Source organism: Manis pentadactyla, chromosome 1 (genome assembly GCF_030020395.1).
Source record: "Manis pentadactyla isolate mManPen7 chromosome 1, mManPen7.hap1, whole genome shotgun sequence".
In the NCBI taxonomy this organism is placed as follows: Eukaryota; Metazoa; Chordata; class Mammalia; order Pholidota; family Manidae; genus Manis; species Manis pentadactyla.
Genome location: NC_080019.1, coordinates 10,983,857 through 10,996,904, shown reverse-complemented (window position 1 = coordinate 10,996,904; position 13,048 = coordinate 10,983,857). Strand labels below are relative to the sequence as shown.

At 40.5% G+C, this 13,048-nt stretch overlaps 1 protein-coding gene and 1 long non-coding RNA gene across 3 annotated transcripts in view; one reads left to right on the top strand and one right to left on the bottom strand.

Moving 5' to 3' along the window:
- Positions 1-13,048, bottom strand: part of LOC118914346 (uncharacterized) — a 69,798-nt gene that overhangs the window by 5,129 nt on the left and 51,621 nt on the right. The window lies entirely within an intron of this gene.
- Positions 1-13,048, top strand: part of ADAM28 (ADAM metallopeptidase domain 28) — a 65,578-nt gene that overhangs the window by 7,611 nt on the left and 44,919 nt on the right. The window contains exons 3-5 of the mRNA XM_057486887.1: positions 4,104-4,180; positions 11,714-11,792; positions 12,899-12,975. Of these exons, the coding sequence (XP_057342870.1) occupies positions 4,104-4,180; positions 11,714-11,792; positions 12,899-12,975 (233 nt within the window). The remainder of the gene's footprint in view (positions 1-4,103; positions 4,181-11,713; positions 11,793-12,898; positions 12,976-13,048) is intronic.

Sequence of the window (13,048 nt, the reverse complement as noted above, 5' to 3'; positions counted from 1 at the left end):
ATGGATTTTTGCTACTTAAAATGTTCTCTCTCTGTTAAGCCCAGCCCGTCTTATATTCTTTGTGAGGTCAGCATGGAATATTTGCATATCCCTTGATTGAAGTCATGCTTCAGTAATGATCAATGTTCTGCCACTTGGATCTTGATTTTTTTTTAATATTGATTTCACTTCTGATGGTGTGTGTACTTGTGTGTGTGTGTGTGTGTGTGTGTGTGTGTATGTCTATGAGAGTAGATGTAATCTTCTTTTCTCATTTGAAACTGCCCAGGTCCCTAGAAACAGTGTTTTCCACGACTTTGAAATGTCTCTGCCACTTCTTCACCCACAACTCTCAGCCCCCGTGCTATGGAAAGTGTTCCATAAATGCTCAAAGAAATCCTTGCAAAGGATTTTATCTTTCTTTATCTTCAGACATTAAACCAAATCCAGTATCAAATTGAAGGAAAATTCGCCTAAATAATTTGAATGCTTTGATGTTTCTTTATGTGGTGAATCATTCTTTGTTTTTGTAGTTTTATTTGCTATCTTTGCAAACTGCTCTTTGTTCTTTTTGTGGTAGAGGACAGAAGACAGCACGTTATTGGGAGGGATAAGCACTCAAGACTCAAGACTCTCACGCAGTCTCACAAAGTCATATGACTCAATCATGTTTACTTTTTAGTACTCAAGGAGCATTTACATTCTCAGGGGCTGGTTGATGTCTTTGAAGTACCCCACAGCAAGTATGTGATAGACTCATTAAAAGTTATCCCTGGTTAAAGAAACATTCCAAAAGAACTAATCTGCTTTTCCCAGCAAGTGGTTCCCCTGCTCTGGAATCTCAGAAACTCTTCTTCTTTCCCTAGTCACTGATGTCTAGTTCCCATTCTTCCTTACATGGACTTTACCATGTGCAGAATCATTAGATTCAGCAAATAAAAATACAGGATACCCAGGTAAATTTGAATGTCAGATAAACAGTGAATGATTTTTTTTTTGAAGCACAAGTATTCTCAGATATTGCATGCGATGTGATTTTAAAAATCCTATTCACTGTTTATCTGAAATTCAGTCTAACTAGTGTCCTGTATTTTGTATGGCAATCTTACCATGTGGCTTTTGTTATCTCCCTGTGAACATCTAGAATGAAACCCTAGCAGTCTCTCTATGATTCCAGTCCCTGATCCATCTGCAGTTATCAGGGTCCATGCTGCTGCATGTCTGATGTTTCAATCCTGCTCTGTCAGGGGCACTGCATTCTGCCAAATCATATTGTTTCTTGTGTACACATAGATGAGAGAAGCTAGGGGCATCCTTTTCTGCCATGCAACAGGTACATTCTTTCCATTGACATAGAATTTTTTCTTTTGCTCGGGCACAGCCTATGACTAATAAGGACACTGTTTTATAGATATAAGCCAAGTTCTTAGACGTTATCCTCGTAGTTTCTGGATTGAGACTATTGGTCTTCCTTAGGCAAAGAATTGATTAGCAATCACTCAGAGTATCCAGAATTCATTGTGCATGTGACCAGGGGATATCTCTGTGTCCCGTGGATGCCCCCGAGATCTCAGTCTGGATTAATCACTTTTCCAGGCAGTGAAAAGGAGACCCTTGTACTTCATACAGTACACCTGTGCCCTCTGTGGGACCCGAGCACCGAGGCTCTGGCACTACCTGTCCCCTGTGCCAAGAGCATGGAACATCTTTCTCACTTCTTCACTCCTGGCCCTGGTACTTAAGATTTGAATTGGAAAGGACTAATCCTTTGGAAATTTTTCTGGAGGTAGACCCATGGGTGTGTTATTCATTAGTGTAGTCTTATTGCGTTTTATATGTAAGGCATAAGAGGAACTGAAAACATATTTGTTGAATGAACTAGTGTAACTTGAGTACATTGTCCATAGACCTGCATAGATCTATTCAACAAATACTTAATCAAGGTGCCTGACACTGGGAACTGATACTTGAAGGGCAGTCTCTCCTCCTCCTAGGATCTGGCCTCCACATCACACATTTCCCAAGAGGCCAAAGCCCGTCTTGCTGTTGGGCCATGCCATAAAATCGGCTGTCTGGCAGCACATTGCCTCCCTGATACTGGGAACAATTTTAGCTGCGTCCACTGGGGTTTATAGAGGCCTCAGATTACTGTCTGTTATAGCAAAATGGTACTACTAGAGTTAAGAACCTCCCCAGGACTTTTGGGGGTTCCTTTGCTCTTTCCTGTGTGCCCATGGGCACCATCTTGACTTCATAGATTGGCTCCCATCCCAGGACCATCCAGGACTGTGGTCTTCCCAGTCTACCTACTCACCCTTAACCTACTCACCATGGCATTCTCCTGGAGGAAATTTTTGTTTCTTTGTCTCTGTGACTGGCTGATATTACTCAGTGGGCTGCAGATCATTGCTTTCCTTTAGGCAGATATTCCCCACGTAAAGGTGCATCTTCCTCTTCTAACCTATCATTCAGAACCTATTCAGTGCACAAATAGGTACACTGCTTAACAGGCATTGCTTCCTACCCTCGTCCTGTACTTGAGAAGGGCACTTGTAACATCCCCCAGCCCACCGTCTTTTATAGACTGGGTTTTACTGCTATTTCCTTTCAGTATAATCTCTACACTAGTGTTGGCTAAAACTCCCACTCCAAAAACAATAAATCTTTTCTAAAACAACCTCCAAGTAATATTTTAGGTGAAAGTCCACTAAAATCCACTGCTGACAGGAAACAGGTATCTAGAAGTCTCCTCTGGGTAGAAGGTAATATCCAATGTCATCCTAATACTTTCGTTCTGTCTGGCCTTTCTCAAGCCTGAACAATAAGTGGTTATGAGAATTCCCCATGACTTTTACTTTTAATCCTCAGGCTTTTTTTTAGCTCCAGGTACTCATGAAAATGAACTGATTTGCAGCAGCTTCTCCTCATCTAGGCCTACAACATAGGATATTTATAGTCTGGGATTTTTGGCATCAGAGGACTCCAATAACTGGTCATTTGAAGGCAATGTGGGCTGACCTGGGAGATGGCAAGTCGCTGCACAGTACCCTGACCCTTGATGAGCTCAGGTACCATTCCAGCCAATGAAGAGAGGATAGGGAAGCTTGACCTTAGGTGCAAGACAGAGGAAAGAGCACCCAGTCCATCATATGTGCTTCTCAATCACCTTCCATCTGCCATGTTTAGATTTTAATGACAATATCCTGGTGCTTCTTTTGTAGCATTGGGTGTCACCATAGCCAATAGTCCTGTTCTATAGAGGTGAGAAATCGTTACCCAATAATACCTTCAAAATATTTCTGTGCAGTCCTCTCTATCTCCTCCTCTCTCTATAAATCTAAACTTGAAGCTGTTCCCCTTTTCTACAAGACTTACTTGTGGTGATATTTTCCATTTCTGAACACCTAAACCTATGTTTTTTTCCTGATGACTTCTCCCTGCCTTAGAGTACATAGTTCTGTAATTTTGCCCTATGATGACCCCCAGTTAGCTTAGAGAAGACCTCCAGACCAAAATAGACAGTGAGAGGCTTGGAGGTCTAGGTCTGTGTGGCTGCTATTCTCAATTAACTTCCCCACCATGGCTAATTAATATAGCTATATATAACACCCTGGAAAATAACTTTACCTGGCTAATTCATATCTCAGCTTACACATATCTCAGCTTACTTCCTTAAGAAAGCCTCTCTTGCCTTTAAGAATGTTAGATATCCTATATTGCTTCCATGTTTATACCCCTTATCATACGACACAACTAACTTCCTTTTATTGTCTGTCTTTCCACAAGATGACAAGCTTTATGATAGTAGGTACTTATTTTTCTTACTTAGAGTAGAATTTCTAGAACCCAGCAGTGTCTTACCCAGAAGCAGCACTCAAATAATATTTGTAGAATGCATGGATGGATGGATGAGTAGATGGATGGATGTAAAGGTCTCAGATAATTTGTCTGTTCAGTTGGCAGAGTTGTTTGATTTATTCCAAGAGGTGAAGCAGATATTTGGATCATGAACAGTACTGTTGAGGAAAAGAGGCATTGCTTGCTAATGATTAAACAAATGGAGATAGACAAGTGAATATTTGTGTGTGTTTTTAATTGCCAACAATGTTTCTGCATTTTTACAGGAACAATATGAAACTGAATTGAAGTATAAAATGACAGTTAATGGAAAAATTACGGTGATTTATTTGAAAAAAAGCAAGTAAGTGTCTTTACTACTGTATTATCTTTACCAACAGTAAGTTAGGATGTGAAAATATAATTGGGTCTGTTACTGCTAATGGCTCTGGTAAACCCGGGCTAATCAGCCTTTGCTCTCTGCTGGCCCAGGGGTTCCATGACTTTGTTCCCACTGAAATGGTAGAAACACATTGGATAAAACAATAGTTTACTTTATAGTAATAAAACAATGAGCGAGGTACGAGCAGACATACATTTTATCAAACTCTATGACACAGCAGGTAGATTGTTAAATCATCCTCTAATTATTACATTTTATTATTCTAACACTGAGCAATGTGATTTTAAAATAACCTGCAACCATTTACATCAGGAAAAAACATGACATGTAGAAGTTAAAATCTAGGGCAAAAGAACAAGTCAGTGGTGAAGCCAGGAATGGGGCAGCCCTGATTCTAACACCAGTGATCTTCATAGCCAGCTATCCATCATCCTATTTTTCTCCTACATTACATTGTCCTCTTAGTCCCTCATTCTCTCCATTCAGTTCATCTAAATTCAACATTTTTTCCCAAATTTCATAGCCTTAGTCTTCACCCAGATCTTGACCATCTAAATGTAGACTATTTCAAAAAACAGTTTTGCTTAATTCAGTGCTTCTAAGCCATTTTAGTCCCTCAGTTGCTCTACAGAGGTTAGCATGATGTTTTTCAAATAGTGATCACTTTTTGCAAAAAGTGACAACAGCCTGGAGTGTAGAAAACAGTGTGGCCTAATGGAAATATCCCAGGCTTTGAACTCAGGCAAATCTAGATATGATTCTTTGTCACTTGAACTGTTTAATCTCACAAAAAAATAAGGAGAATACTCTTTACCTTGTAAGATTGTTGAAAGGCTTCAATTAAATGATTCGTGTAACACATCAAACCCAGTGGCCAGTCAAGAGATGGCATTTAATGAGTTCCTTTTCTCCTTACTCTGCCTCTTTTATTTATTTATTTATTTGTTGTTTGTTTGTTTATTTATTTATTAAATTAGTTTTATTTTGGTATCATTAATCTACAATTACATGAAAGACATTATGTTTACTAGGCTCCCCCCTTCACCAAGTCCCCCCCACATACCCATTCACAGTCACTGTCCATCAACATAGTAAGATGCTGTAAAATCACTACTTGTCTTCTCTGTGTTGCACAGCCCTCCCCATGCCCCCCACACTATACATGTTCATCATAATGCCCCCTTTCTCTTTTCCCGCCCTTATCCCTCCCTTCCCACCCATCCTCCCCAGTCCCTTTCCCTATGGGAACTGTTAGTCCATTCTTGGGTTTTGTGCTTCTGCTGCTGTTTTGTTCCTTCAGTTTTCTTTTGTTCTTATACTCCACATATGAGTGAAATCATTTGGTATTTGTCTTTCTCCGCCTGGCTTATTTCACTGAGCATAATACCCTCCAGCTCCATCCATGTTGTTGCAAATGGTAGGATCTGTTTTTTTCTTATAGCTGAGTAATATTCCATTGTGTGTATGTACCACATCTTCTTTATCCATTCATCTACTGATGGACATTTAGGTTGCTTCCATATCTTGGCTATTGTAAATAGTGCAGCGATAAACATAGGGGTGCATCTGTCTTTTTCAAACTGGAGTGCTGCATTCTTGGGGTAAATTCCTAGAAGTGGAATTCCTGGGTCAAATGGTATTTCTATTTTGAGCATTTTGAGGAACCTCCATACTGCTTTCCACAATGGTTGAACTAATTTACATTCCCACCAGCAGTGTAGGAGGGTTCCCCTTTCTCCACAACCTCACCAACATCTGTTGTTGTTTGTCTTTTGGTTGGTAGCCATCCTTACTGGTGTGAGGTGATATCTCATTGTGGTTTTAATTTGCATTTCTCTGATGACAAGAGATGTGGAGCATCTTTTCATGTGCCTGTTGGCCATCTGAATTTCTTCTTTAGAGAACTGTCTATTTAGCTCCTCTGCCCATTTTTTAATTGGATTATTTGCTCTTTGTTTGTTGAGGTGTGTGAGCTCTTTATATATTTTGGATGTCAACCCTTTATCGGATCTGTCATTTATGAATATATTCTCCCGTACTGTAGGATACCTTTTTGTTCTATTGATGGTGTCCTTTGCTGTACAGAAGCTTTTCAGCTTGATATAGTCCCATTTGTTCATTTTTGCTTTTGTTTCCCTTGCCCAGGGAGATATGTTCAAGAAGAGGTCACTCATGTTTATGTCTAAGAGATTTTTGCCTATGTTTTTTTCTAAGAGTTTAATGGTTTCATGACTTACATTCAGGTCTTTGATCCATTTCAAATTTACTTTTGTGTATGGGGTTAGACAGTGATCCAGTTTCATTCTCCTACATGTAGCTGTCCAGTTTTGCCAGCACCATCTGTTGAAGAGACTGTCATTTCCCCATTGTATGTCCATGGCCCCTTTATCGAATATTAGTTGACCATGTAAGTTTGGGTTAATGTCTGGAGTCTCTATTCTGTTCCATTGGTCTGTGGCTCTGTTCTTGTGCCAGTACCAAATTGTCTTGATTACTATGGCTTTATAGTAGAGCTTGAAGTTGGGGAGTGAGATCCCCCCCCACTTTATTCTTCCCTCTCAGGATTGCTTTAGCTATTCGGGGTCTTTGGTGTTTCCATATGAATTTTTGAACTATTTGTTCCAGTTCATTGAAGAATGCTGTTGGTAGTTTGATAGGGATTGCATCGAATCTGTATATTGCTTTGGGCAGGATGGCCATTTTGACGATATTAATTCTTCCTAGCCAGGAGCATGGGATGAGTTTCCATTTGTCAGTGACCTCTTTAATTTCTCTTAAGAGTGTCTTACAGTTTTCAGGGTATAGGTCTTTCACTTCCTTGGTTAGGTTTATTCCTAGGTATTTTATTCTTTTTGATGCTATTGTGAATGGAATTGTCTTCCTGATTTCTCTTTCTATTAGTTTATTAGTGTATAGGAAAGCCACAGATTTCTGTGTGTTAATTTTGTATCCTGCAACTTTGCTGAATTCCGATATTAGTTCTAGTAGTTTCAGAGTGGAGTCTTTAGGGTTTTTTATGTACAATATCATGTCGTCTGCAAATAGTGACAGTTTAACTTCTTCTTTACCAATCTGGATTCCTTGTATTTCTTTTTTTTGTCTAATTGCTGTGGCTAGGACCTCCAGTACTATGTTGAATAACAGTGGGGAGAGTGGGCATCCCTGTCTTGTTCCCAATCACAGAGGAAAAGCTTTCAGCTTCTCGCTGTTCAGTATGATGTTGGCTGTGGGTTTATCATACATGGCCTTTATTATGTTGAGGTACTTGCCCTCTATACCCATTTCGTTGAGAGTTTTTATCATGAATGGATGTTGAATTTTGTCAAATGCTTTTTCAGCATCTATGGAGATGATCATGTGGTTTTTGTCTTTCTTTTTGTTGATGTGGTGGATGATGTTGATGGACTTTCGAATGTTGTACCATCCTTGCATCCCTGGAATGAATCCCACTTGGTCATGGTGTATGATCCTTTTGATGTATTTTTGAATTCGGTTTGCTAATATTTTTGTTGAGTATTTTTGCATCTACGTTCATCAGGGATATTGGTCTGTAGTTTTCTTTTTTGGTGGGGTTTTTGCCTGGTTTTGGTATTAGGGTGATGTTGGCTTCATAGAATGAGTTTGGGAGTATTCCCTCCTCCTCTATTTTTTGAAAACTTTAAGGAGAATGGGTATTATGTCTTCCCTGTATGTCTGATAAAATTCCGAGGTAAATCCATCTGGCCCGGGGGTTTTGTTCTTTGGTAGTTTTTTGATTACCGCTTCAATTTCATTGCTGGTAATTGGTCTGTTTAGATTTTCTGTTTCTTTCTGGGTCAGTCTTGGAAGGTTGTACTTTTCTAGGAAGTTGTCCATTTCTCCTAGGTTTCCCAGCTTGTTAGCATATAGGTTTTCATAGTATTCTCTAATAATTCTTTGTATTTCTGTGGGTTCCATCGTGATTTTTCCTTTCTCGTTTCTGATTCTGTTGATGTGTGTTGACTCTCTTTTCCTCTTAATAAGTCTGGCTAGAGGCTTATCTATTTTGTTTATTTTCTCGAAGAACCAGCTCTTGGTTTCATTGATTTTTGCTATTGTTTTATTCTTCTCAATTTTATTTATTTCTTCTCTGATCTTTATTATGTCCCTCCTTCTGCTGACCTTAGGCCTCATTTGTTCTTCTTTTTCCAATTTTGATAATTGTGACATTAGCCATTCATTTGGGATTGTTCTTCCTTCTTTAAATATGCCTGGATTGCTGTATACTTTCCTCTTAAGACTGCTTTTGCTGTGTCCCACAGAAGTTGGGGCTTTGTGTTGTTTTTGTCATTTTTTTCCATGTATTGCTGGATCTCCATTTTGATTTGGTCATTGATCCATTGATGATTTAGGAGCATGTTGTTAAGCCTCCATGTGTTTGTGAGCCTTTTTGCTTTCTTTGTACAGTTTATTTCTAGTTTTATGCCTTTGTGGTCTGAAAAGTTGGTTGGTAGGATTTCAGTCTTTTGGAATTTACTGAGGCTCTTTTTGTGTCCTAGTATGTGGTCTATTCTGGAGAATGTTCCATGTGCACTTGAGAAGAATGTGCATCCTGTTGCTTTTGGATGTAGAGTTCTGTAGATGTCTACCAGGTCCATCTGTTCTAGCGTGTTGTTCAGTGCCTCTGTGTCCTTACTTATTTTCTGTCTGGTGGATCTGTCCTTTGGAGTGAGTGGTGTGTTGAAGTCTCCCAAAATGAATGCATTGCATTCTATTTCCTCCTTTAATTCTGTTAGTGTTTGTTTCACAAATGTTGGTGCTCCTGTATTGGGTGCATATATATTTATAATAGTTATATCCTCTTGTTGGACTGAGCCCTTTATCATTATGTAATGTCCTTATTTATCTTTTGTTTTTCTTTATTTTGAAGTCTATTTTGTCTGATACTAGTATTGCAACACCTGCTTTTTTCTCTCTGTTGTTTGCATGAAATATCTTTTTCCATCCCTTGTCTTTAAGTCTGTGCATGTCTTTGGGTTTGAGGTGAGTCTCTTATAATTAGCATATGGATGGGTCTTGCTTTTTTATCCATTCTATTACTCTGTGTCTTTTGATTGGTGCATTCAGTCCATTTACATTTAGGGTGATTTTTGAAAGGTATGTACTTATTGCCATTGCACGCTCTAAGTTTGTGGTTAGCAAAGGTTCAAGGTTAGCTTCTTTACTATCTTACTGTCTAACTTAACTCACTTATTGAGCTATTATAAACACAGTCTGATGATTCTTTATTTCTCTCCCTTCTTATTCCTCCTCCTCCCTTCTTCATATGTTGGGTGTTTTGTTCTGTGCTCTTTTTAGGAGTGCTCCCATCTAGAGCAGTCTCTGTAAGGTGCCCTGTAGAGGTGGTTTGTGCGAGGCAAATTCCCTCAACTTTTGGTTGTCTGGGAATTGTTTAATCCCTCCTTCATATTTAAATGATAATTGTGCTGGATACAGTATTCTTGGTTCAAGGCCCTTCTGTTTCATTGCATTAAGTATATCATGCCATTCTCTTCTGGCCTGTAGGGTTTCTATTGAGAAGTCTGATGATAGCCTGATGGGTTTTCCTTTGTAGGTGATCTTTTTTTCTCTCTGCTGCCTTTAATACTTTGTTCTTGTCTTTGATCTTTGCCATTTTAATTATTATGTGTCTTGGTGTTACCCTCCTTGGATCCCTTGTCATGGGAGTTCTGTGTACCTCTGTGGTCTGAGAGGCCATTTCCTCCCCTAGTTTGGGGAAGTTTTCAGCATTATTTCTTCAAAGACACTTTCTATCCCTTTTTCTCTCTCTTCTTCTGCTGGTACCCCTATAATGTGGATATTGTTCTGTTCCGATTGGTCACTCAGCTCTCTTAAAACTCTTTCATTCCTGGAGATCCTTTTATCTCTCTCTGCATCAGCTTCTCTGCATTCCTGTTCTCTGTTTTCTAGTCCATTAATGGTCTCTTGCATCTCGTCCATTCTGTTTTGAAGTCCTTCCAGGGCTTGTTTTATTTCTGAATTCTCCCTCCTTAGTTCTTGCATATTTCTCTGCAAGTCCATCAGCATGGTTATGACTGTTGTTTTGAATTTTTATCAGGAAGATTGGTTAAATCTATCTCCCCAGGTTCCTTCTCAGGGGAAGATGTAGCAGATGCCGAAGCTGTCTGGGTTAGTCCTGGCTGGATCAAATTTTTTTGCCTTTTCATGTTGATAGGTACATTGGTGAGATATTGACTCATCTGTCAGCTGGGAGAGTCAAGTCTTTCCACTTGGCTCCTGGCCTTTCTTTACTGGGACAACTGCGACCCCTAGTGGCTTGTGTTGGGCAATTGCATGTAGACTGGGTCTCTGTATCTTGCCCGGCAGGTATGGAGGAAGCTCCCTTGCTGTGGGCGTGGCCAGCCTCCGACTGCTGCTCTGCTATTGGCGGGGCCCTGGAGGGGTAATGGACGGGGGGGCTGTTTGGCTGTTTACCGCCGTGAGGGGTCTCAGAGCTGTTGCCCAGGGGGTTAGTGCGCCCGGAGTTCCCTGGAATTTCCAGCTGCTGAACTGTGACCCGGGATGCTTCCGTCCAGCTGTGTGGTCCCTGTCCCTTTAACACTTTCAAAAAGCACTGGCTTTCCTTTGTCCCCGGAGCGCCGGCTTCGGGACCCGCTCACAGGTCTTACTGTCCTGTTTCCCTAGTTTCCAGCACCTCACGCATACACTGTGCCTGCGCTCTGGTGCAGGTGGCTGGGGCTGGGTGTTCAGCAGTCCTGGGCTCCCTCTCCCTCCCGCCGGGAGCTGGGGGGAGGGTGCTCGGATCCCGCGGGGCCGGGGCTTGTATCTTACCCCTCTCACCAGGCACTGGGTTCTTGCAGGTATGGATGTAGTCTGGCTGTTGTCCTGTGTCTTCTGGTCTCTCTTTTAGGGATAGTTGTATTTGTTGTATTTTCAAAAATATGTATGTTTTTGGGAGGAGATTCCCACTGTCCTACTCATGCCACCATCTTGGCTCCACCTCCTTACTCTGCCTCTTTTAAAAATATATTCACACTCCTATCTTCTGAAGAGTTACTGAAAGAATTCAAGAAATTTAGTGAAAGTGCTGAGAAGGACCTAACTACCAAATGCAGTCAGTTTCCAGTGCCCTTGTCACTGCCCCAGTTGTGACCAGGTGCTGGTAACGCAGTAGGACTGGATGGAGGTGCAGTTATCCTGAACTGGTGAGGAGTAGTGCCCTTCTCAGTCATTTTATCAACTCTCCCCTCCTCACTTCCACTTATTATTCAAATCTCTCCCCAGACAAACATGCAAAGTCTGATGAAAAAGCTGACCTTGCTATGCACTACTCAGGAGTGTCCCTGCCCCATCAGTCTTCCCACTGTACACATCCCTTTCAACCTTGGACTTGTCTTGCTATGTCACGGGCAGGAGATCAGGACTCAGAAGTTTTCTGCACATCTAGTGAAAGCTCTCTGATCAGCAGACTTTGCAAATAGCATGAGTAACCATGACATTCTTTTTTTTCCCCAGGGATCTCCTTGCACCAGGCTACACAGAAACGCTTTACAGTTCCACTGGAAAGGAGGTCACCACGAGCCCACAGATCATGGTAATTCAGGGGCCTAGATTCATTGTAAATTGGGGCATGATCCATCCAACCAAAGGCCGTGTCATTGCCAGACAAACAGTGGAAGTGAACCAGCATTTATAGTATTGGTGCTTTTTTCAGCAGTAGTAAATTCTTAATAGATCCACCACCTTCTACAGTGGGACAGGAACAAAGGCTTCCTTGACAACCCATGGCAACCCTTTCCAGCCTTCAAGGTCTCTCTATAAAAGAGAGGGCATAGGAGTTTCTCATGTTCATTAGAAAAGTGAAGAATTAAATACCTTCGGTGTTCTTAGTCAATGTTGATCACCTCTCTAGATCATGTAGTCTTTCAAACTCAAGACTATTCTATTAATGGCAGAATTGAGAATTCTGTGTTTCCCTTAAAAAATTTTCACTCATGACTGGCTCAGAGAAAGTGACAGTGTTATGTGGCATGAGGGGTGTTTTTCCACTGCTATCTTTTCTGAGCTTCATTTCTTTGTTGTTGGAAGGCTTTTAAACATTCTCTTCCATAGCAATTGCGCAGAGGTTTATGTGGGCCAATAGCTTGTCTCTCCCAAAGTCAAAAGGCATGCTTGATTGAGGTACATGCACATGGAAAATTCTTAGGATTGGCTTTCTGCCCCAGATGGAGTCAGGGATGTTGTACTAATTTCATTATCCTGGTATGTACCCTTTGGATAAATCAAGAAATTACAGTCTGAATAATCCATTCATTAGGAAGAGCTCATAGGTGTTAGAAAAAAACATAGTGTGCAATCAGCCAAGGGAAAGAATGGTTATCTGATGCTTTGGGGGTCTCAGGTTTTAAACTTACATTTGTAAGTTTGTCTCTTCTGGACTGTATTCACCCCTGTTATCTTTTTTTATACAATGCCAATATTTAGTTAACACTCTTTAAGCATTTTGGATCAGTAACTAAATATTAAAGATTTTAACCACAAAAGCCTAAACATTGTTTTTAATCTTTAAGTTGACTGTTGTTCAACATAAAACAATTTGAAAACATTATAGATCTTGTTTCAATATTTCAAATTCAAATTTAGCAGTCCAAAACACATGCACGCTTTCCTTTTTTAAATCCCCTTCTCCCTTTTCTTTAGGATGACTGTTATTACCAGGGACACATCATGAATGAAAACATTTCTGATGCTAGCATCAGCACATGCACGGGTCTAAGGTAAAGTGTCACGAACAGCGTGTCTGTACCTGTGATGATGGGGGGTGGTATTTTAATGAAGATAAGGAATCTC